General features: G+C 51.4%; 1 protein-coding gene across 4 annotated transcripts in view; it reads left to right on the forward strand.

The window, feature by feature from the left end:
- MACF1 (microtubule actin crosslinking factor 1) overlaps positions 1 to 25,040 on the forward strand; it is a 990,087-nt gene that overhangs the window by 354,736 nt on the left and 610,311 nt on the right. For all 4 annotated transcript variants that reach the window (XM_078680764.1, XM_078680763.1, XM_078680765.1 and 1 more), the window contains exons 26-28: positions 12,532 to 12,710; positions 13,207 to 13,345; positions 15,413 to 15,606. In XM_078680764.1, the coding sequence (XP_078536890.1) occupies positions 12,532 to 12,710; positions 13,207 to 13,345; positions 15,413 to 15,606 (512 nt within the window). The remainder of the gene's footprint in view (positions 1 to 12,531; positions 12,711 to 13,206; positions 13,346 to 15,412; positions 15,607 to 25,040) is intronic.

A 25,040-nucleotide genomic window follows, 5' to 3' on the forward strand; every position in this document is an offset into this window, starting at 1 on the left:
CCAATGCATTTGGCACAGTGTGACAAAACTACTTACAAAAATTGGTAGAAGTTTCAGGTTTTGTATAGATCCAGTAGGTTGGGGGCAAAGGTTAGAGGAATGATGTTAAAAACATTTTTGATTTGCTTATACCTTTGGCACCGTTTGTTGACTATGCATGACTTTTGGAATAAACTTAATGTATTGCTCTTACTCTTGATATTTTCAAATTCATGCAGATCCATCAAGTGGTGGATGGGCAGTTAAAAAAGAGGGACGGCATAAAGTTTTAATTTACTGTAACTTCAGCACTGTGCGATAAATCTTCACAATTGGCAGAAGATTGTAAAATTTAGAGTTCTGTTGTTGTCATGTTTTGTACCAATCCAACATAGGAAGCAAGGTCAAAGAGCCAGGCAATACAATTATAGTTTGTGTGTAACTTTGGCGCTGTTTGCTGACCCTTCATGAAGCATGACAGATAATTAGCAAGTTACACCCAGTACTGTTGTTTAGGTTTTGCGCAGAGCAATAACAAAATCATCAAATTGAAAAGGGTGAGTGGGTGTCAGACCATTTTTGATTTGAAAATAAGTTTACTAATGAACAAGTGAGCTGCACTACCTTTCTTTAGCTCACTCTTGTTTCAATTTCATTCATGTCAAATCAGGTGTATGCAGTGCATCAGAAAATGCTCTAGATATTTACTGACAACATGTTTTGCTCTTGGTAGACAGGCTTTATAATTTTTATTTTGTATAACTACTTATTGTGAATCGTCAAATGGTGTACTACACTTGGGGAAGTAGAGTGAAGTATTGTGTGCATAGTTTGTTGTATACTGATAACACACACCCCCCCCCCCATCCACACACACACAGACACTATGGAAAGTCAGATCTCACTGTAAGTACTCTGGCTGTCTGCCAGAGTAAAGTATATATATATAAGAGTCTGGCTTTTTGCAGGTTCACCCCCACCTTTTGATGACTTCTTTAGGTACTGGTGTAATGACTCTGCACATTGAGTGCTGACGCTTAATCTATGTGCTTTGACCCAGAACAAAAGCCTGTCCGGGAAGAGTGTGTGACACCCCCTCTCACAGGATGACCTGCTGATTAGCCTCCATGTGCCAGCGAGCCTCAAAGAAGTCTGCCGCCTTTGGAATGCAAATCTGGCTTCCCTCAAAGGAGAGGGAGCCACATCCCCCCCGCCCAGAGCCCCTTTGGCACCTGGACGGGCGGGAAAATTAGCTTGTCAGGTAGGCGTGCCATCTCCAGGCTAGTACCACCCCTAAGGTGGGCTATTGTGAGGTGGACACGATTTATCAGAAGTAGCCATCTTTGTGACGGCATACTTAGGAATTCTTGGACAGGGTTATGCCCACTTCACACAGGAAGTGGTCATATGGGGGCGTAGTGACCCCAAGGGTCAGTAGCCCATTGGCTATTACCTAAATGCCCCTAAATTATGTAGTTAAGGGAGTCACTAGTACCAGAGAAGCAGATCCTGATGACCTACGAAGAAAAAGGAACGAAAAGCTGTGAAAGCAGAGAGAGCAGCTGACCTGTCTGCCATTCTCCATCTAATCTGTGCCAAAGTTGACTCGTCCTGCTGCTGTGTGCTTCCAGAACCCTGGGAAGATTGTGTGCCTTCAATAAAGACCTAGACCTCCCGTCATGACAGCGGACCTGTTCAGAAGAAACTCCAAAGAACAGACTCTGAGGCCTCTGGAACTGCCAAAACCCGACACCTGAGGCTACCACTGCACCTGTCGCTCCAGCCGAGTTGAAGTCGGCCACCTGTGCCAAAAATGTTTCCCAGCCCTCCAGAGTTCAAGTCCAGCATGGTTTCACCCCTCGTGGATTCCCCGACGTCGCCTGCACACATTCCCTTGACCACAACTGCTCCCAGTAAGAAAACACAACGCCTAAAAACACCTTTGCATCTGTCGCCCCCGGGGCCCAGGTGTTGCTATGTCCCCCAACATTGCAAGTCTTGAACCTCCCTGTTGGTTCACCACTACTGGTCTCCCAGTCAGATCCTGCAGGCTCTTTTCACAGTGACCGACCTCAATAAAAATGTATTGGGGTCCGATGCTGTTTTGCACCCTGCATGTGGCCGCCCTTGTGTTGCTGTTGGTGTACTGCTGGTGCAGCCTTAGACCTTGCCCATCATTCACCTTAACTCCCAGAAATTGGTCCTGCAAGTCGATGAGCTGTACCTATTTGCAGAAGTGGTTCTTCCTTCCATAGGATAACATTACAGAATTAAGAAATTGCACTGTGTGCTCTTTGTGAACTAAAAAGAATTTATATTTAAAAACGTACTTACCTGAGCAATTTGCCTTTGATGCCTAAACATATATGAAGATACTTGATATTTTTATAAATTGGTGTGAATCTCTTTCTTGAGTTGTGTTGTCATTTAATTTTTAATCATTGTGTGTATTTGCAAATGTCTTGCCCTCCTCTCGACACACTACCCCCTAACAGAGAACTATGGGATTGCATAGCAAGCCTTGTCCACGCATGAGGGAACCCCATGAGTCTTTACACAGTATATCAGATTTTTGATATATCACATAAAGCACCAGCTTTCCTACAGCCTGTACGGGGTTCCTCTCCTGAAACCACGAAAGGAGCAGTAAGGCTGATGAGGCTTGCGAGGTGGGGCAGATATCCCAAGGAGTGTGTTGTAGCTGATCTCTCATTGACCCACTCGAAGGCATAGCCTGCCATGTCTCCAAACAGGCAAGTCCCATCAAATGCCATGTCCATGAGGGATGACTGAACATAGCCTGAAAAAACGGTGGAATGTAGCCAAGTGTGGCGGTGAATGGCAACACTGGTGGTGTCCAAGCCAAACGAATCGTGAACCTGGCAGCATCCCAGCCTTTCTGAATAACTTGGGCAGGGACAGTTAAGAAGTCTTCGGGGACACCTGGGAGAACTTGAGCCACAGAGTCCTAAAGGCCATGGAAATAGCGTCTCAGCACGCAGCTGGAGTTCTCGGATCTGAGTGCTAAGCTGGTAGATGAAAACATTATTTTGCCAGAGGTGTCAACATGTTTAGACTCACTCTGACGTAGTAGTTGGAGGCGTGCTGGGATTAGTCATACATGCATGTTTTTGCACCACCAAACTCAGGGAAGGGGTGCTGAGATAGCAAAGTGGGATCTCCCAGAGCGATGGTGCACGCAATCTGGCAGATGACTGGTGGGCCAGAGCACGGTTTTCCCCATGCACCTAATAAAGGTGTCTGTTAGAGAGTTGCTAAATTGTAGGAGGGGCTCAGAAGATGTTTGCCCTTCTGGAGACCTTCAGTCAAAACGTAAGTCTTAACCTCCAAAGTGGGGAGCTGGAGATCAAGGACGTCAGCTGCCCTACGCATCACCATGGCATAGGAAGCAGATTTCTCTGTGGCTGGTCCAGGGTAAGAGGAGGCCCGTTTCAGTGGAGGTATCAGGACCACTAGCCTTTTACAAGCCATCATATCAATTGAATTCGTGAAAGGGCTGAGCGAGCTCATCACCACCATTATATTAATTGTCTGAGTCTGTAGCAAAAAGATAATATAAGTGTGAAGGTGGTGGTGCAAGCTGTGTTTCGTTAGATTGAAACAGCGCCATCTCGGATTCAGTTAGAACTATTGGAAACTCCTTGTCCGGCATCAATGGATTGTGTATCGCCTTCGAATTCTCAGGGATCGGCATGGACTGCGGCGCCGTGGGGGAAGGGGGGAAGCCGTGCTAAAGCCAGGGGCGTCAGGATGGACTTGGAGTGTCCAGCTGGCACCAAGGCTGATCCCATTGACGGTATGGGGGGGTTCTTGGTTCCTTTGGGCCCGAAGGCGCATCAAAAGGAGTAGGTAAAGAGCCAAAGAGCTAGAGCATGACTGTGCGGAGCTCTTCAATCTGTTATGGGGTGGCAGATGGTTCCTGAAACTCAGGTTGCACCGGAACCTGTTGCAGGATTGGCTCTTAAATCAGGAGACCCCTGAGCGAAATCAGAAGTCATAGCTCATGCTACGCGCAAGTGAGTGGTGAGAGGGTTAGAGTCCTGCTTAGATTTCTACTGCTTATTTTTAGAGTGGCTTTGTAGACTCCTGGACTGGGACAGGGAGCGAATGAGGGACTTGGTCCACTACTTAGAACGGGGTCAGTGTGGCGTCTTCACATGCTTGGTGATATAAAGATTCGCTTTGCAGTGCTGGATGCACTTCAGATTCAGCGACGTGCAGTCAACGCAGTCCTTGGAAGTGTGACTTGAATCCAGACACCCCTGATGAGGATCTGTCACAGACCTTTGCTTGCGATAGTCCATGCAGGGCTTAAAATGTGATGTTGTAGGGGGAGGGATCCAATGCACTCTAGAGAAATAGGTTTTAGTAGAAAAATCCAGGTAAAAAGTATTTTGGAGTCTTGAGGAAATTCCGGTCCACGACCAGAAACATGGAAAGAAAGGAACTAAAGTCAGCTAGCAGGAGTGGTGGCTATATGGGAACTCCATGTTAGTTCTGAAGGGTAACCGCTTCAGTGCAGAACCGCACAGTGCCACCTTCCGGCATGCATAGGTACTGAAAAGTTTCTGTATCCAGTCTGATGCCTGGGGATATTCTAAAGGTGAGGAATCTGTGGCTAGACGTCTCTATCGAAATCTTTTAGGTTCTAAATTGCAGCCCAAAGTTCTAGTTCTCCCCTTAACCAATTTATCTTCGCTGAAAGTGTACTGAATATCATTAAAATGTAGGTAGAAGGCAAAAGTGACAGGGTTGTTAGTGTCCAGGCAGCTGTTCACATTTTATAGAGCTTTATGAACGCAATGAGGATTTTTCACATCACAACCAGAACTGACCGAGCCAAGGGGTCTTTTTGTTACTTATTCATTACTAACGCTTCCAGTTTTATGGTATTTATCATTTTACCAGTTCCATCTGTGTTTATCTACTTATATTTCTTTCTATTTCTATCTGTATGTATCCAGCTTTACTTCAGGTCTGTTTAAAAAAACGGAGGTGAAACTAATATATTTAACTGCTAAATGAACATGGATGCTTCAATTCTTGATCAGTCTCCATGCTATGAATGTATATATATGATAAATCTGATAGAGATATCCAGCCGCAGATTCCTTAACTTAGAATATCTCCCCAGGCGTCGGACTGGATCCGGAAAATCTTTTTTCCCCAGCAATACCTCTGCATGCCGGGAGGCGGCGCGGCCTGGCTCCGTCCTGACGTTGTCCACGGAAGTGACGTCGATGGAGCCATATAAGCCCCTCCCGGCGTGCTGAAGTCAATTTTTCTTCTTTTCCGCGTCCTAACGCGGATCCGGGGAAGTAATACCTCTGGCCTGTTTTTGTTTATTACATGCCTTTTGGACGCCTTTCGCGTCCAGGAACAGTGTGTTCGATGCCCTTGTGGGCTTCAAACATGCCGGTCCTGCTTGCGACAGATGCCAGCGACGGACCCTCACGAACTCTGTATATGGTGCTTGGAACGAGTACCATGACTCAGTGGAGTGCGACGCTTGCCGCATGGTGCTGCTGTCTGCCTGGATGTCCCGAACGGACCCGTCGGGACTCAGGATCCTTCTCCAGCGGAGTCGTCCACACGGCAGGCCGGTCCGGGCGCCTTCGCCGTCATCTGCCTACTTCAGGTCATTGTCCCCCTCGCTGGCACTCCTCCGGGCCCCACAGGGGGACCAGGGACTCAGGTTGGGACACCGCCGGCGGGTTTATCCTCGGCTCCAACCGAGTGCCCTGACTCTGACACTAGCGTCGCAGCAGGTAAGCATTAGCCCCTCCCCCTGGTGCTCCTCTGGGCCCCATAGGGGGGGTAGGGACTCTGGTTGGGACACCCGGTGGGTTTACCCTGGGCTCCAACCGAGTGCCCAGACTGACACCAGAGTCGCCACAATGTCGGGATACAGCCCGGAGGGACATCCCACGACGTTAGCCTTTCCATAGCGCTGTCGCACAGCCTTCCGAGGCTCCCTGCGGCATCATTGGAGGTGACTGCGGCGCGGTGCAGAACACTGCTTCGGCATTATCTCTCTCTCTCTCTTCCTCGGGAAGTGATGAGTCTACGGTGGTCCGACTCCGAGCGGTCGAGGCCTTTTCGTAGGTCGCTGACGCCGGCTCGACTCGGACGGTTGGGACCTTTTCGGAGGTCACTGACGCCGGCTCGAGTTGAGGCCTTCAGCGATGCCTCGACACGAGGCCTCCCGCCGGCTCCACTCAAATTGTCGCGGCCTCTTCGGAAGTCGCCGGTTCGACTCAAGCAGTCCAGACCTCTTCGGAGGTTGTTGACCCCGGCTCAACTCGAGGCCTCTTCGGAGGTCGCTGGCTCGACTCGAGGAGTCGAGGCCTCTTCGGAGGTTGCCGGCTCGACTCGAGGAGTAGAGGCCTCTTCGGAGGTCGCCGAGGCCGGCTCCACTCGGTCACCGGCTTGATTCGGGCAGTCGAGGTCTTTTCGTAGGTCGCCGACTCTTGCTCCACTCCTCCAGTTGGGGCCTTTTCAAAGGTCTCTGGCTCGGCATCGCCTCAACGCCGGTGCCGTCTCCAGCTTTAGTGGTGAAGGATATGGTCCCGGTGTGTAGAAGTGTGGCTCAATGGTTAGAGCGGCAGACCCTGATGCAGAGGTCTGGCCCGGGACCAGGGTTCAATTCCCCCCTCTGCGGGTCTTGGGCTCAATTTCCTCGGACATGATAATTCTCGCCTCGGTGCCTATTCTAATCATGGGTCCCACTCTGCAACTCTGGGCAATAGCTTGCTTAATCTCCACAACGGCCCCAACAGCGCTGGGATGCCTGGCTTCACCTTGGGGGTGCCCAGGAGTGGACATTTCACAGGGAAAAGCCAGGAAGGGTTCCACAGCGGTATGCGTTACAGCGCCAGTACACCCATGGGTATTAGTGCGCTTTAAAAGTACAAATTACATTTACATTTACATTCACCACGTCCTGAGTCATTTCAATGCCCTCCAGAGAAGGCGCCAGTGGAGCATTGGCCAACTCATCCTGCTGCTGAGCCTCTATTTAGGGGCCAGTTTAGCTTACGTCCATCACCTACTGATGACTTGCTTTCACTGCCTCGCAGGGCCACGGAGGTTGGTGGACGTTCGTCAGGGCTGTTTGCAGGGCTGCAGACATTTTAAGGATGGAGCCGCCCTCAGTCTCTAGGCCTTCCGAGCCTTTGCTGGATATTCTCCACCAGGGCACGTGGAACATGACACCATTGTTACCTTTTGCAGAGTCATTGTTTGACATCCTTCTCGGAACGTGGGCACTGCCCTCCTTGGGGGACCACGTGGATCATGCTGTGGCACATCAGTCCGCTCCCACTGACCCCGCCTGTTTGACCCTCCATCCTCAAGCTGGAGAACTTGTGCTCAGGCAGCTCCCTCTGTGACTCCTGTTCCGTTGCATCCTCCCCTCAGGAGTTTTGGTGGTTGGAGTCATATGGCAGCAATTTGTTTACATCCGCCAGCTTGGGACTCCGGTCCCTCAACACGTTGTATGTATTTGCTCGGCTACATTTTCCCTTTTAGACGGAGTTGACCGGCTCGTCCCCTCCTTGCCGGGGTTCTCTTGTGCCGATCTGGCCTGTCTAATCCGTGATAGCCATGATATGGCATACTTTCCAATTCGGTCTGCCATGGACACCACGAACGTTGTGGGTAGTACTATGGCCAGGTCGTTAGCCATGCGCAGCCACGCAATGACGTTTTCCCAGAACATGTTCAGGAGCGGTTTTGACGCCCATGCTGATTCGGCGGTCAGGCGCCTCCTGTATATGTATCTCTTGTCTGTTACCCGTCGTGGGCCGCAGATGTTCTGGGTTGTGTGGCTGTTCACCTGTGTTGTTTATTTATTCGGGTACAGCCAGTTCAGCTGTGTTCACCTTTCTTTTGAGCCTCTGCCTACGAGCTGGTCTTCTTTGCCCAGGAACTTTAGCAGAAGCTGACTCTTCCTATTGTTGTAGGATGTCTCATTTGGTGAGTTTCATAGGATTGGGCTCTCTCCAAGGGTTACCATTGATTGTCTACGGTTGGTCCGTAATAAATCTCCGCCTCCGTAGGGGGTTTTAGCGATACCAAAGGGGATGATGGACGGAGCGTTTGAGCAAATCAAGCACTCACCCCCAGTAAACTGATCTGGGTTTAATCCATCATCATTCTTTAGCTCACTCCACCACCCCAGGTCAGACATGGCCACATGCAAATCAGTCTGACCCGGTGCCTCATGGGAACAGTCCAGCCGGAACTACCAAGCCATGTCTTCCTTGGACCAGAAACAAGCATCCTGGGACCGGTTTCGGGTTCATAGCACTCATCCGCCAGGCTATCTTGAATCCAGTGGCAAAGTGAGCAAGGGACCCACGTCTGGGCATACCCTGCCAACGTAGGGCGATCAAAGCGATACCAAAAGGGATGATGGACGGAGCGTTTGAGCAAATCAAACACTCACCCCAGTCAACTGATCTGGGTTTAATCCATCATCATTCTTTAGCTCACTCCACCACCCCAGGTCAGACATGGCCACATGCAAATCAGTCTGACACTGTGCCTCATGGGAACAGTCCAGCCCGAACTACCGTAGGAGGTTTTGTCACCCATGCGTGTTCCTACAGCCACTGTGCACATCTTGCCTGTCTATCGGTGGACATGCGCCCCTAGGGGTGGCAGGTCTTCCCTGGAACGGTCTCCGGTTCCTTGCAGGACACGGGGTTAGTCCTTCCTGTCCTGTGCATATTCCTAGTTCTCGAGGAGTGGCTCTGGTCTACGCCTTTCTGTCTCTAGATCTGTGCTCCACCCCTGTTGTTTTTTCTGGGGGTTGATTCTTAGTCCCATTATGGCACAGGTGCTTCTTTGGGTGGCATTACTGTGTGTGTATTCTTCTCGACGTTCTTCATTTTGGTAGACGGTGTCGGTCTTTGGTAGTGTAGGCTGTTGGCGCTAGGCTTCTCTGTCTGTGCCTTCTTTCTATCCTTTATGGGCAGTCTTGTGGTCTATGTTTCCGCTGTCTCACTGGCGACCAGGATTCTTTCCCCTCGGGGACCTGTTATTGTTTCTGCATTCTTAACTGTTATGCAGCACACTGGTGCCGTGGTGCTGCTTGCATTACTCCCCTATTTAGATTTAATCACTCCACGTACGCGTGTCGACATTCCTGTCTCTTGTGTGTATATCGTGGATTCTACACGCCACTGGGATGCTTGCATACTAAGTCTTTTTTGCCTTAGTGTCAGACATTCTTGCTTACTCTTTCCTTCGGGATAGTGTACTCTGTGTGTTAATAGCCTTGCAGGTTATCCACTCACAGTGGTGCCTTTTTATTAGTTTGGCTGCATGCCTACCTCCTGAGCTTTTGCTCAAATAGTGGCTCCTCTGTCTTTGTTTGCACTAGGCTGTAGGCTCGGCCCTGCTACTGTTGTCACATGTCCTAGGCAGTACACATTAAGGTGTTTTTTCTTCCACCCAAGGGCCTCATGCTGCGGCTCCTGGTTCTTGGGTGGACAGTCTTCTGACTGTCCCCTGCTTCTTGTGGTTTCCACTGTGATGTGTGTTCAGGCGGTATGTCCTATCGTTGTCATGTCGTTTTGACCCTTGGTACTTCGTTCCTCTTGGGTTATAGGAACTAATGCCTAGATCCTTCTTTGAAGGTCTCACTGCATTGTTTCTTACGTTGGCACGGAACTTTCTAGTTCTGTTTTCCTTTCGTCTGTGTCTGGGCGAGAGAGGTCTCACACCGTCCCTCATCTGGTTTGGTGTCTTTACCATTCCTTGCTCCTTAAGGGGGTCATGGGTCTGATGCCCGTTGTCCTGGCATTGCAGTTTCCACCGTTTTTTCGTCAGCCTCTTGACGAATATGTTCTCCTGGAACTTGGTGGTTGTTCAGCAGACCCTCCTCCTATGGGCTATGGTTTTGGTGTCTATTCTAAGTTAAGGAATCTGCGGCTAGATGTCTCTATCAGATGGAAGAGTTACTTACCTTCGGTAATAATATATCTGGTAGAGACACAGTCTAGCTGCAGATTCCTTAACACCCGCCCATCCTCCCCACTCAGCGAATACCTTTTCATATGATGTCTTCCACCTGGCCTCCCTCTTTCTGGTGGCCTTGGTCTTCCGGGGGTGTGCTCTCGCACCTCACTCTGGGGTAAGGTGTTTTGTCCTCCGTGGTGCCCTTCGGACTTCCCTCCGTCCTAGTGTTTCATTGGTGGTGTGCTCTAAGCACCTTCCTTTGGCAGTTTTCAAGCACTTTGGCTCTCCACACCGTCCACGTTTTAAGGTGGTTTCAGGTCTATACTTTTCAATACCTTCTCATGTTTTTCCTCCTGTGCTACTCACGCGTGGAGTTGTTCTGTTTTAAATTCCCTCCCACCGCCCACACCTATGCCAGCTCCTTTCTCTGGCAGTCAGTTGGGTTGGGTTCTCTTGATGCTACATGTTGCTTGAATATTGTGGTTCTTTTAATTTCCCTTCTGTAGTGACAAGCTGTGCCTCGCTTGTCATATCTTTGGCGCCGCTGTCGTTGCCCACTCGAGGTGGGCACGGTTTGGCAATCTGTTGGGCCCTTGCTCACAGCAAGTACTCTGTGAGCTCCCTTCCACTGTATTTGTTCCTATTTAAAAATAAAAAAATTAACAAAGGAGTGTATTTACGAAATGGAAGAAGAGCAAGCATGTATTGCAATTCACAGTGAGAATTTCCTATGAAGAGAACCAGTTTAGGTTTTTTAGAAGGCCCTCACTCACCAACCTAGTTGGTGACATGCTTCATCATCGGGCCCCACCAGGAGTGGCCAAATGCCACCCTAGTGTGCTGCAATGCCAGTTTACTGCGGAGCTGGTTACCGTGATTGGTGAAAGGTGAATTAGTGAGTTAAAAATGTCCAGATTGTGTCAAAAAGTATTTTTAGTTTTGCCAATCAGACATGAATAAAAACTAAAGTGTAGGATAAAGAACTAAATTAAAAGTTCAGTTTTATCCTAAAAGTGTGGTCAACATGTTTCTGCCTATATGTGAGCATTTAGTCAGGCTTTCATTAGGACCAAAAAAGTGTAGTGGTGAACCCCGGCGGTATGGGCGCGCTAAGGCCCACCCTGATCAGGGGTTACTAGTGTTAAAAAGTAAAAAAAAAAACCTAAGTGTGGATTCCTTCAAAAGTAGAGCGGAACAGAGTTTATTAAAGGGTACAAACAATCAATGCGCCATGGGTTACAGGAGGGGGTGGTAGCGATTTGGCACACCGCCCTTAACGCTAGGCACCCACTTAGAACCTGCGTGCTCCCTCTCGTATCCGTACCCCGACGAGGGGTCTGTGAAGGCTCTTGCTCCTCTTAGGAGTATTCCCCGCATGTGCCCCCTCGGTCAGGACCACACCTCCCCTTCCTCTATAGGAACAGTATACCGCCTGTTTTCACAAATTAGGTATTCAACACCAGGGCCTCAATAGATAGAGTGGTACTTAGGCCCAGAGTACCGAACTTGACCTGAAGGAGAGTAGTAGCATTGGTGTCTAGAGAGAATGCAGAGAAGGGCCAGAGAGAATGTCATTGAGGAAACCTGAAGAGCCATTGTGTCTGAAAAGAGCCAGAGAGGGCAGCAGGGCCCTTAACCTTGGAGAGTGTCCAGAGAAAGGTTCCTGAACAATACAAAGTATGTTCTGGTGCCACAGAGAGTGGCCTGTTGTCAGGAGAAGAGCACTGGCATCCAGACAGAGGGCCTGGTTTCCAGATAGCAGCCTATTGGGCGGCAACATAGAGTACTAGCGGGTCGAGGAGGGCACTGGTGGTAAACATAAGCCCTTTGGGATAGATCTAGCTCCTTTGGGACCAGAGAGAGGGCGCAATTGGTGTCACAGGGAAGTCACTGTAGGGCTGAGGCAATGCTAGTAGGTACCTCAGCGAGAGCACAGGTGGTTACACGGAACAGGGGGTCAAATAGGACACTGTAGTCAAAAGAATAGGGCATTTACATCCAGGTGGTTGATTGCCGTTGTGGTCAGTGAGAGGTTAGAGGGTCCTGCTGTCTAGAAAGAGGAAGGGGCCAGATAGAGAGGAAAACAGAGCACTTGCATTCGAGACTGACTGACTGGAGGCTTCAGAGAGACCTCCAGTTCTTTTGTATGGAGATAAGTGTAGAGTGAGGGCCCACCACAAGGGAAATTACAATTATGGCAAAGAAGGGGGGCTAAGTGAGAGAACTGGCACAGGGGATCTGGGAGAATGTATTGGCGGTCATACAAATGTCACTGAGTTCCAGACCGAGAGGACTTTAGCATCTGTAGAAAGGGCCAGGTGTCTAGAGGGGGGGTACAGTGGTCCAACTTTAGTCTGCATAGAGCAGGAGGACAGAGGGTGAGGGCCACCTATTCAGTGTATTTGTGGCTTTAAATGCCTTGTGGAATGTTACTGTGTCTTAATCTTGTTCTGCTCAGTATCCCCATGTTTCTGTATTCTTCATCTATACATAATACATTTCTACTTTAGAACCTTTAATGGGTTTATGTCTGATCTTTTCTCTCTCTCTTTTCCACTCACTTAGCGTGTGCAGGAGGACTTGCAAAGACTCCAGTCTGACCTTGGAGATGTCTCCCATCGTTGTGTCCTCTTTTTCAAGCTGTCCCCTTCAGGCTCAAGTGTCCCCAAACTTCGCTCAGAGCTTGATCTAGTGGTGGAGAAGATGGACACAGTGTATGGCCTGTCATCAGTGTACCTGAACAAGTGAGTTAATTCTTGGGAAGTTCCAGGGGAGGCTGATGGATGATGGTTGTACAGAGAATGAACGCTATAAACAGCCAACAGCATCCACAAATAAGTAAGGATCTGGGCCTGTCCCTACAACTCTGTGTCGACAAAGGGATGTGTAAATGAACACTATGTCTTGACTCTCCTTAGTCTGCCTGATCTGATTGGTAAGGTGCATGATCCCTTTTGAGTTCTTTGTGACAGAGGTGGCCAATCCTTTTGGTGGGAATGCACATCATGTTGCCTATAATCATTTCCTCTGATCAAGTGCTCTTATGGTAGGTGTAGGGGGCACAAGTGAGTGGTGTTACTAGTGGAAGAATAGAAGCAGTGGTCAGGCTGCGCTAAATTTACTTAAACCTTGCATATGAAGGCAAGAGGACAGATTGCCCCTCTCCCAATTTCTCAGGTGTCTGTTGCTGCATATCTGTCTGAACACACATTTCATTATTTTCCCTTGTATTTTATCAAGGCTCAAGACTGTAGATGTTGTGCTACGTAGCATCCAGGGAGCCGAGGCCCTGGTGAAAGGGTTTGAGGTCAGATTAAGCCAAGAAGATGCTGTCCCTGCAGATATCACAGCAATCGGATCTCAGACTGCGATACTACAGGTAAAGTGCATCACCAGAGAGCTCTTAATGCATCGTGCAGTAATAACGTACAGCACGTATATATATGTTATGTATTCAATCTCTATTTTATCAGATTTGGTTTGATGTTGAGTTATGTCTTTGTGTACTTGTGCAGATCATTCTTGCCTCATATTGCAGATTTTTTCTGTTCCTTTTGCAAGGCTCAACTTGTGTACTTGTACAGATGTCTCCTTGTCTCATTGTTTAAGGGTCTGAAGCTTGCACTGATTTATTCCACCTCCTTGTGATGGTTTTCTTGATCCTTGTGCGGTGGTTTACTTGTTCAGTTTGCATTGGAGTACCATCTCTTTTTGCTGGATCAATCCGGATCCTTGTGGTATCCTCATGAAGCACTCGTCAATGGTCACAGGACCTCTGTATAGCTGTCTGGTGTCCCCTGGAAGTTTGAGCTGCTGCCTTCTGGATCCGTTTTCAAGGGTCGTCCTGAACCCTGTGTGGTATCACCCAGTTGCTACTGTTCAGAACTCCCAACTTCTTGTGCTCGGGTCTACCAGCTCTCTTTTCATGAGTCTCCTGGCTTCTTTTGCTGGGCTTTTCAGTCTATTGTTTCAGGGTTCCCAGTCACCTTGAGTGGAAATCTCCATGCTACCTTTGGAAAAGTCTCATTGTCTCTTGTATTTGGTTCTGTAGGCTTCTTGTGCTGAACTGTCCAGTTCCCTGAGTTGGGCTCTTCTATCTCCATGAGATGTTCTCTGTTGACTCCCTTTGTTGGCTTCTCGCAGTTCTCAGCTTAGGCCTCTCCCTTTTCCTTGTGTTGACCCCTGCCAGTTTCCTTTGTTTACCTCTCCCAATTCTCTGCATTGAACTCTCCTGCATCCCAGCTCTCGTCTCTCCTGGCTTCTTTAGTTGTCAACCTGCTTCATGCTCTGACCCCACTACCTGCATAGGCTTTTCCCAGTGCTTGTGTCTCATGGCATCATGCCCTGATCTCTCCTGGCGCTGGTTTCTCCTATCTCCTTGCACTAGTCTTTCCTTAAATAAATCTCTTTCAGCTCTTTGCATGGTCTCTCTTGGACCATATGCTGTTCTTTCCTAGATCCTTTCGGTAGTCTCTCAGCACCTTCTGCTGGTCTCTCCAGACTTCTTGCTATCTTCCAGCTCCCCTCTGTTGGCCTCTCTCAGCTTCTTGCACTCATCTATCTCTGCTCCTTGCACTCTGCTAGCATGGCTTCTTATGTTGGTCTCTCGCCTGCTTGCGCTGGGCTCTCTAGCCCCCTCCTTGTGGGGCTGAGGTCTCTCTGCTCTATTAGCTAAGATCTCCAGGTTCCTTGGACCGAGTCCCTCTGGCTCCTTGTACTGAGCCCTCCCGGCTCCATGTTCTGAGCCCTCCCAGCTCCCTGGGCTGAGCCTTCCCAGTTCCTTGGCTGGAGCGCTTGTTTTCTTGGCCGAAGTTCTCCCAGCTGCTTGGTCTGAGCTTTCTCATCTCCTTAGAGCTTTGCTAGCTCCTAGCAAAGAGTTCTTGTACCTGTTTGGGGTTTCCCTGTGTCCTGGACAGGTCTCTGACTCACAGGGCTCTTCCTGCTCCTTCTGAATTGGTCTGAACACACCTTATGAAGGGGCTTCTACGCTTATTGTGAATTGGTCTCTATATTGCTTGTGAAGGGTACTCAGCTTTTTGAGAAGGTGTCTCCAGGAGCTGAGATCTTCAAACTCTTCATGGTGTATCACCAAGCTTCCCATGAAGATGTCTTCTGTTGTAGCTCCCTTCTGGTTTCTTGAGTAGCTCCCTCCTTGCGTAGCTGTCTGTTGGTATGAGTGTCTCTAGGATTCTGGTATCGTAATTTCTAGGCTCTTTTTGTGAGACTCTCCAAATTTATTTTGCAAGAGTTTCCTACCTTCTTGTGCAACAGCGTCCAGCTGCTTGTGCAAGGGTTTGCTCCTTGCCTAGTATATTTTTCATGTGTTTCTGATGTGACCTCTGCATCCTTGCGCTTATTTATTGTCTGATTTTGGAAGTCAACTTTTACTCTTGTTTTCCACTTGCTCTCTTTCATACATGCTCAAGTGCATCCCCTCTTCTTACAGCAATGGCAGAAGGAGATGCAAGAAAAGGATGCTGTGTTCACCTCACTGCAGCAGGAAGTTTCCAAAGTGAAGGATGTTACAGAGCAGCTGCAGCGGATGAACCACGAGCGCAGCCCTGATGTGGAGCGTCATCAGGAGAAGGTGGCTCAGCTTCAGGAACGTTGGAACAATGTCCACAGCCAAGTGGAATTACGGTGAGCACACTACTTTCATTAACTTGGAGGCTTTGAAATCAAATTAGTGGATGGTCCTAGTTCTGGACAGCGATTTTCAGCAGGTTTCTGTTATTGCTTTTAACATGAATTTACTCTAAGGTGCTCAATAATTGATTGATGCTTCATGTAAAGTTGAAACCAGCCTAAATTGTGAGTGATGTCAGAGACTTTTCTAAAGTCAAATACCATTTAAAGCATAGTGACCAGTTTAGGAGTCCATTAGAGGTGGCTGCAGCTGTGAAAGGCTTCAGCTACTACATTTGCTGGAGTTTCATCTGCTCCCAGTGCCTGGAGCTTGAATTAAATGACTCATGATGAACTGGCCACCAGGCAATGGTAAATCTGGATTCCTGATGGTTTGATTTTAGGAAATCATCAGGGGTTTTTCATCGAAATATTATGTCATAGAGGAATAGGAGAGTGTGGTCAACCAGCTTAATCTATTTTGTAATAACACCGTTTAACTATTGTATATAAAAATAGCAAAATTCTGCTATTGTTCCAAAGAATATCCTAAAATGTGAAAACGATAACATTTAAATAACTAAATTTTTTCAATTTTAGCCATGATGAAAATATTTACCCCGGAATAAAGAGGTGCTTCCCTCTCCTTGCCCAACGACACATTACCACACAGAATTTTTAAATACTGACTCTGTGAAAGGTTATTGGCTGTCTCAAGCCCAGCACTTCGTAAATGTCCCTGCAAGTTCCTCATGGACCTTCCCCTCACTCTCATGTCCGAATCTTAACCTGTTCCTGAGACACTACCTAATATTTGCCTGAGCCCTACCTCTGTTCCCTTGATCACCCACCTTACCCAACCCTAACATCATTTCCCCAGTTCTTTTTTACAGTCTTAAATGTATTTTAATAAGTTTTTTATTTCTTTACTTTCCTCTGAAGCGACATCATGTTTAAAAATATTAATATATTTTAAGAATTATTTTTTAATATAATGGTGAGTTCTAAGTTATTGCTGTGAATCTTTACAGGCTGTGACGCACAAGTTACTTACCTTCGGTAACGATATATCTGTAAGAAACAGTAGTTAGTGTTAGATTCCTTACCTTTGAATATCACCAGGCGTCAGATAGGATCTGGAAAGTTTTGCGTAGCCGTACCCCTGCGCGTCGGTGGGTGTCGTCTGCGGCTCCGTGTCCGTCGTCGGCGTAGTTGGCGCCGGAATGACGTCGTTGGAGTACTTAGACGCCGCCCTTGCACGCTGACGTCAGTTCTTATACACAGCTTTTCCGCGCCAGAAACGCAGAGACATGATAAAAGGCAAGCAGTGTTGACCGACCGCAACCCCAAACTAAGTGAGGAGAACAGCTTCATACCGAACTGGTCATACCTTTTGGATTCCCGATCAGGAGGGACAGTCGGGGAATGCGGTCTGGGAGTTAGAGGCCTGGATAACCAGGCTCTCGGGGGTGGGATGGGTGGACAGGAAGCTAGGGTCGCCCGGAGCCGGGCAGTGGCGTCTGGCAATTTTCCGATCTACAGTGGGGCCTGTAGCAGGCTTGGACCAGGTGCCCAACAGAACGTCAGTAAGGGCCTCATTACACGGCAGTAGAGACTCCGAAGAGCATGCCTGCGGTTTGAGGACCTTGGTGAGGAGGTTAGTCCTCACGGCTGTGACGGGGAGCTCAAGAGCCAAGGCCTTGGCCGCCCTCGACAACACCGCGCTGTAAGCAGCCCCCTCCTCCATAGCTACGGTAGGAAGGGGAGACAAATCCAGTGTCTGACGAAGTGTCCAGACCACTGGCCTCCCCTAGCTCAACTGCTCAGTCCTGATACGACTGGCACTCCCGTGCCAGAGGGTTGTCAGACTCCTCCCAATCCTCCTCGCCCCCCATCTTCTGATAGTCAGGTCCAAAGAATGGGGCCGGATTATAGAAGAATTGCTCTTCTCTCGGCTTCGTCCAACGCCGGATCCGGACCGGGAATGACGTCGTCCGGGGACGGCATAGAGGGCGACTCCCTGGGGGTCGGCGCCGGCAGATGGGTCGTAAGGGCGACCAGCGGCGACCCGGACCCGGATCCAGTGGGGCCCTGCGGCGTCGGGACCGGAGTCGCCGATGGTGCCGGGGCCGAAGTACCCGACGGTGCCGCTAGGGCACCAAGACGGACCCACGGGACCCGGAGGCACCTCTGTAGGACCCGTTGGAGGGGAGCGATTACTCATGGTCACGAGGAAGGTGCTGATCTCCTCCGGCGTCGCGTTCAACCCGGGGACTGGTGGGTATGGAGCTGGGTGCTGCGGCGGAGCCGCCCGAGCCCCCGGCTGCATCGCGCGAGCGTCGGGGGGAGTCGGAAGAGCGGTGTCGTCTCTTCGACCTGAGGACTTGGAACCCGACGAGTGGTGTAGACTCGCCGAGCTGTGATGACTGTGGCCCCGCGACCGGTCCCTCGACCTCCTCTTGGACAGTGACCGTGAACGGCGCGGGGCCGATTGCCGGAGCTCGAGGCGCTTACGGGACCACTCCCGCCTAGCCTTCGACGTCAAGAACTGGCAGTCGGTGCACGACTTGTCATCGTGGTCGGCTCCAAGGCAATAGAGGCACAGACGGTGGGGGTCGGTAACCGACATCAGGCGGTTACAGTTGGCACAGGGTTTGAACCCGGGTATCCCTATCGGCACCGAGAGTCGTAACGACTTGAAAAAGGATCCAAAAGAGATCGAAAAAGTTAGTCAAAAATTGACTAAGAAGTACTGCTTTTTCAGTATCTGCACTTGCTGGCGCCGAAAAAAGAAGAGCTGACGTCCACGCGCGAGAGCGGTGTCTAAGTACTCTGACGATGTCATTCCAGCGCCAACGACGCTGACGACGGACGCGGAACCGCAGACGACGCCTACCGACTCGCAGGGGTACTGCTACGCAAAACTTTCCGGATCCAGTCTGATGCCTGGGGATATTCTAAGGCAAGGAATCTAACACTAACCTGTTTCTTTCAGATAACATGGTATGGTTGTGGCAAAGAGGGAATACAAGTATACAGTATTTCATAGGAGCAGTGTCGTTTTAAGAACCCAGACAACCTTTACTTCTTAAAGTGAAATCATATTTTCACATAAATTGGAGCAAGTTGCCTCCTTAGATTTTTTTTTTCGAGCCCTTCGTTGCTACCAGAAATGTCCTTTCCAAGACGAGGACTGAAAGGGACTCTCAGACACGTTATAGCGGAGACAAAAGGGATTAGAAATTGGATTCCTTGTTTCATTTGCCAGACGAAAAATGAAATGTGCTTAACCCCCCAGTCTGACCTTCCAGTGCTAGAAGGCACTGCAGAGGCATTCAAAAGGAAGCTAATTTTAAAGGTCAAAAGGCATTTTGATTCAGATTACTGGTGACTGCCCAATTTAATTCGCACTTCTGATATCCTTGGAGGCAGGCAGGCAGGTTATTCATGGATTCAGGGACGATTCCCGCAATGGTGAATAGGGTTTTTTTGGTTAGTGTTGGGCAAAAGAAATGTTCTTGCCCCTTCATATTGTTCACCAATATAGACGGATAATTAACAGGATAACAAGATTGCCCCACAATAAATCACAAAGTAACCTGAGTGATTTTTGGATTCTTGTGATTATGTTAAAGGCATGCAGGGAAGGAATTAAAAGCAAGAGAAGCTGATTTGATTTGATTTTTAAATTTATAAAGCGCAACGAATACCCGGAGGCGTCTAAGCTGTACATTCTGCAATGGTTACAGCTGTTGTGGCGAATTTCCCCCTACTGATTATGTGTCTCACTACAATTTGGAACTTGGATATATTTACTAAACATTGCAGTGTGTTCAAAGACACAGGAAAGGTTCACTGAAAGCATCAGCAGCACTTAAAAACTCATTTAGGTATCTATCTGTAACCCACCTACTCTCCTAGAAACCTCAAGGGATTGATCACTCACTGGCTAGTCAAGCTGCAAACACCTGTGCACAGAGAATCGGTTTTCAGGCTCTCTCAGAGGGTCGAAAGCTGCTTCTCTTTGCACTGGCAATTATGTGATGTTATCAGTTTCATGTTGCTAATTCTTTTAAAATAAATTTGCAGCTTGACTTGCTGCTAGATCGTGATCCATTACCCCTGAGGCTTCTATGAGAGTTTGTGTCAGAAGCAGACATTTTTTATTAACATGCACTTGTGCATGATAACTATTGCAAAATAACTACATCTGAAAGAAACAGGTTAGTATTAGATTCCTTACCTTAGAATATCCCCAGGCGTCAGTCTGGATCCGGAAACTTTTGCGTAGCAGTACCCCTGCGCGTCGGTAGGCGTCGTCTGCAGGCGTCCCCTGCGGCTCCGCGTCGTCGGCGTCGTGCGCCGTGATGACGTCGCTGGAGTATATAGACGCCGCCTCCGCGCGCTGACGTCAGTTCTTCTTTTTTCCGCGCCAGTTAGCGCAGATCCGAAGAGCAGTACTCCGGTCTTTTGACCAAGTGTTTGTAAAACTTAATCTTTCTACGGTGCCGGTAGGATGCCTGGGTTTAAGAGCTGCGACGAGTGCGACCGCATGATGTCGGTCACCGACCACCATCGACTCTGCCTCCGGTGTCTGGGCGCGGACCACGACGTGGAGTCCTGCGTCGACTGTCGGGCCTTGACTGGAAAAGCTAGGCGGGAGCGGTCCCGCAAGCTTCTCGAGCTCCGAGTGTCGGCCCCGCGTCGAGAGCGGTCCCGGTCCGGTCGGAGGTCGAGGGAGCGGTCGAGGGAACGATCGCGGAGCCGCCATGGGCGCTCCGGGAGTCGCCACCATTCCTCCGGTTCGTCAGGTAAGCACAAGAAGTCGGGGCGTCGCCATCGCACCCCCGACTCCCCCCGACGCCCGCGTGCTGCGGCCGGGGGCTCGGGTGACCCCACCCCCGCGGGCCCGCGTGGGTCGCCGACGCCGTCTACCCCATACCCGTCGGTCCCTGGGGAAGGCGCGTCGCGTCGCGTGAGGAGATCGAGGCCTTCCTCATTGCTATGAGGGCGAGGTCTCCTCCGGCGGGGCCTTCGGCGCCTGCGGGGCCGTCGGTCCCGTCTGGGGGCCCGAGCGGTTCGGGTGCTTCTGCCCCGACGCCGCCGGTGGCTCCGGTCCCGGCGCCGCTGGGTCCCTCAGGTTCGTCGCCGGCTGGTCTCCCGGCCTCTCCGGCGTCGGTTCCTTTGGGCCAACCCGTGGTACCGCCTCCGCGTGGTGCGGCGACTCCGCCGTCGGCTCCGGCCGGCGTCGGGTCCCCGGCACCGGCGCCGCGCGGCGCCACCCCCATTTCCTCCCCGACTCCGGACACGGAGTCGGACCGGCCTCGGCCGACGCCGGATCCGACGCCGATGGGGCCCGTTGACCCCGATGTCTATATCGTCGACCCAGAATATGGGTATGATGAGGATGAGTATGGAGAGGGTTGGGAGGGGTCTGAGGACCCTTTATCCCGTGCCTGCCAGTATGATGTGGACTGGGTAGGTGATCTGGGTGATGCCAGTGGCCTGGACGAGTCGCCCAACCCTGGGTTTGTCTCCCCGTCCCCTGTGGCGTCCGAGGCAGGTGCTGCCTATTCAGTGGTCCTGATGAGGGCTGCCAAGGCCTTACACCTTGAGCTCCCCGTCGCGAAGGTCAAACCGAACATTCTGACCGAAGTGTTTAAACCGCAGTCATGCCCCCAGGAGCCTCTGCTGCCGTTTAATGAGGCCCTGACGGATGTCCTTTTGGGCACCTGGTCCAGGCCCGCTTCCGGTGCACCGGTTGACCGGAATGTGGCAAGGCGTCACCGTCGATGCTCGGACGACCCGGCCTTTTTATCCACCCATCCCTCCCCGGAGAGTCTGGTGATCCAGGCCTCCACTTCGCAGTCCGCATTTCCTTCGGCTCCGCCCGATCGGGAATCAAAGCGGTATGACCAGTTTGGTAAAAAGGTCTTTTCCTCTTTGAGCGCTGGACTGCGGTCTTGTAATACCGCGTGCCTCTTGGGCCGCTACACCCACTCCCTGTGGGACACGGTCGAAGAGTGTTTGCCGCAATGCCCCCAGGAAGTGCGGGACAAGCTTACCCGGGCCTTGGTTGAAGGACGGGATGCGGCGCGGTACTCGATCCGTTGTGGTCTGGACACGACCGACTCCCTGGGACGGGCCATGTCCACGACGGTGGCGATTCGTCGCCATGCTTGGCTGAGATCTGCCAACTTCTCGCCAGACGTCCAAAATACACTCATGGACATGCCATTTGATGGCAGTCGCCTGTTTGGTGACAAAGCGGACCACGCGCTGGAGCGCTTCAAGGACTCCAGGGTCACGGCCAAGTCCTTGGGTCTTTCGACCCAGCGCCAGCAGACGGGTTCGTTTCGCCCCTTTCGTGGCCAAGGGAGGGGCGGTCCCACACGTGCTGCCAGCCACGCGCCGCAGAACGCTCCCCAGCGCGGTGGCGGCCGTGGTTTCCGCCGTGGTGGCGGTAGAGGCCAGCGGCGAGGTCAGTCCACGCCTCCCCCCGCTGCTGCATCCAAGCCTTCCTAGTCCGAGCTTTCGGGCTCACGTGACGCCAGTGGGTGGCAGGGTTCGCCATCACCACTCCCGCTGGCGCACGATAACATCGGACAGGTGGGTGCTGCAGCTCGTTCGGAGGGGCTACGCCCTCCCCTTCGAGTCCACTCCTCCAGCCATGCCACCGCAGAACCACCGTGTGTCGGGGGACCACTTGACACTTCTGCAGGAGGAAGTTACGGCCCTCTTGGCCAAGGGGGCCATCGAGCGCGTTCCTGGGCCAGAAGTAGGGTGTGGTTGCTACTCCCACTACTTTCTGGTGCCCAAGAAGGACAAAGGAGGCCTGCGTCCTATCTTGGACCTACGGAACGTCAACGGCTTCCTCCGGAAGGAGAAGTTCAAGATGTTGACTTTGGCTCAGGTCTTGGCTGCTCTAGACCCACAAGACTGGATGGTAGCGTTGGACTTGCAGGATGCGTATTTTCACATCCCCGTCCTGCCGGCCCACCGGCGTTACCTGCGGTTCACGGTAGGCCACGAGCACTTTCAGTTTATCGTGCTCCCATTCGGCCTTACCAGCGCCCCACGGGTGTTCACGAAAGTGATGGCGGTGGTCGCAGCTCATCTGCGCCGGTTAGGGGTGTCAGTCTTCCCCTACCTCGACGACTGGTTGTTGAAGGCGGGCTCGCCCCAGACAGTCGTCCACCACCTTCAGATGACGGCAGACCTCCTGCACGAGCTGGGGTTTTCCATCAATGTGCCGAAATCACACCTGTGTCCCTCTCAAAAGCTCCTTTTCATCGGAGCGGTTCTCGACTCGGCGCAGTTTCGGGTTTATCCCCCGGAACGGCGGGTCCGGGATATTCAGGCTCTGATTCCCATCTTTCAGCCGTTATCCCGGGTTTCGGTCAGGTTGACGCTGCGGCTTCTGGGGCTGATGGCCTCCTGCATCCTACTGGTGCATCACGCCAGGTGGCGGATGCGGGCTCTGCAGTGGGACCTGAAGTTTCAGTGGGCCCAGCATCAGGGCAACCTATCCGACCATGTCCTGATCTCGGAGGGCACTGCGAGACAGTTGCTGTGGTGGCTTACGGACCGCGATTGGGTCAGAGGCAGATCCCTCTCCCTTCCCCAACCGGAGCACGTGGTTGTGACGGACGCGTCCCTCCAGGGCTGGGGTGGCCACTTGGGAGAGGCGGAGATCAGAGGCATCTGGTCTCCGGCGGAGTCCCGGCTCCATATCAACATGTTGGAGCTACGGGCGATTCGCCTAGCACTGAAGGCATTCCTCCCCTTTGTCAACGGGAGTGTAGTGCAGGTGTTCACGGACAACACCACCGCCATGTGGTACTGCAACAAACAGGGCGGTGTGGGGTCGTGGACCCTTTGCCAGGAGGCTCTGCGTCTCTGGCAATGGCTGGAACGTCAGGGCGTGACTCTGGCGGTTCAACACCTGGCAGGTTCTCTGAACGCCAGGGCGGACGAACTCAGCCGTCGGTGCTCGGTGGATCACGAATGGCGTCTGAACTCGGACGTGGCGAGAGGCCTCTTTCAGCAATGGGGAGAGCCTTGGTTAGATCTATTCGCCACAGAAGAGAACGCGCAATGTCATCAGTTCTGCGCGTTGGAGTTTCCAAGACGGCACTCGCTCGGCGACGCCTTTCGGCGCGAGTGGAGTTGCGGTCTGTTGTACGCCTTTCCGCCTATACCACTTCTGCCCAGAGTGCTGAAGAAGATCAGGCGCGACCGGGCCCAAGTTATCCTTGTGGCTCCGGACTGGGCTCGAGGGTACTGGTATCCCGAGCTACTCAGCATGACAGTCGGTCCCTCGATCCGCCTGCCCCTTCAGGAGGACCTTCTGTCGCAGCAGCAGGGGACGGTCCTCCACCCGAACCTGTCCAGTCTCCACCTCCATGCTTGGAGATTGAGCGGCGACAGTTGAGGCCATTTGACTTGCCTCCTGAAGTCTGTGATGTTATTCTGGCAGCCAGGCGTCCCTCCACAAAGTCGGTATACGCCTGCCGGTGGAACAGATTTGTGGCATGGTGCACAGCAAAGGCTGTGGACCCCCTTTCTGCCCCTCTGTCTGAGGTTCTCCTCTTCCTTCTTTCCCTTGCCCAGCAGGGCTCTGCTCTGGGCACTATCAAGGGCTATCTTTCTGCCCTTTCCGCCTTCTTAAGGCTACCTGATCAGCCATCTTTATTCAAGTCCCCTATTGTCTTACGATTCTTGAAAGGCATCACGCACATGTATCCACCTGCTCCGTTCGTGATGCCTCAGTGGGACTTGAACCTGGTTCTGACTTTCCTGATGTGTGCTCCCTTTGAGCCTCTTCATTCCTGTCCTCTCCGTCTTCTCACTTTAAAGATGGCCTTCCTGGTTGCCATCACCTCTGCCAGGAGAGTGAGTGAGCTCCAGGCCCTTTCTGTTAAACCTCCTTTCTTGTCTGTTCATCCTGACAAGGTGGTTCTTCGGACTAGACCTTCTTTCCTGCCCAAGGTAGTCTCTGCTTTTCACATTGGGCAGTCCATCACCTTGCCCTCCTTCTTCCCGCCTCCGCATCCTTCAAAGGATGAAGAGCGGCTCCATCGTCTGGACCCAAAACGTGCGCTTTCATTTTACATGGATCGCACGCGCCAGTTCCGGGTGGATGACCAACTGTTTGTTGGCTACGTGGGTGAGAAGAAGGGAAGGGCGGTACAGAAGCGCACCATCTCTCGGTGGGTCGTCCTGTGCATCAAAGCATGTTACTCTTTGGCTCGGAAGGAGCCTCCTGTTGGGCTGAGGGCCCATTCCACTCGGGCTACGGCGGCTACTACTGCCCTGGGCCGGGGAGTCCCTTTGCAGGACATTTGCCAGGCGGCTACGTGGGCCTCGCTGCACACCTTTGCGAGGCACTACTGCCTGGACAGTCAAGTCCGGAGGGATGGCTTCTTTGGCCGTTCGGTCCTCCAGGA

This window comes from Lissotriton helveticus, chromosome 3_1 (genome assembly GCF_964261635.1).
Source record: "Lissotriton helveticus chromosome 3_1, aLisHel1.1, whole genome shotgun sequence".
Classification (NCBI taxonomy): Eukaryota; Metazoa; Chordata; class Amphibia; order Caudata; family Salamandridae; genus Lissotriton; species Lissotriton helveticus.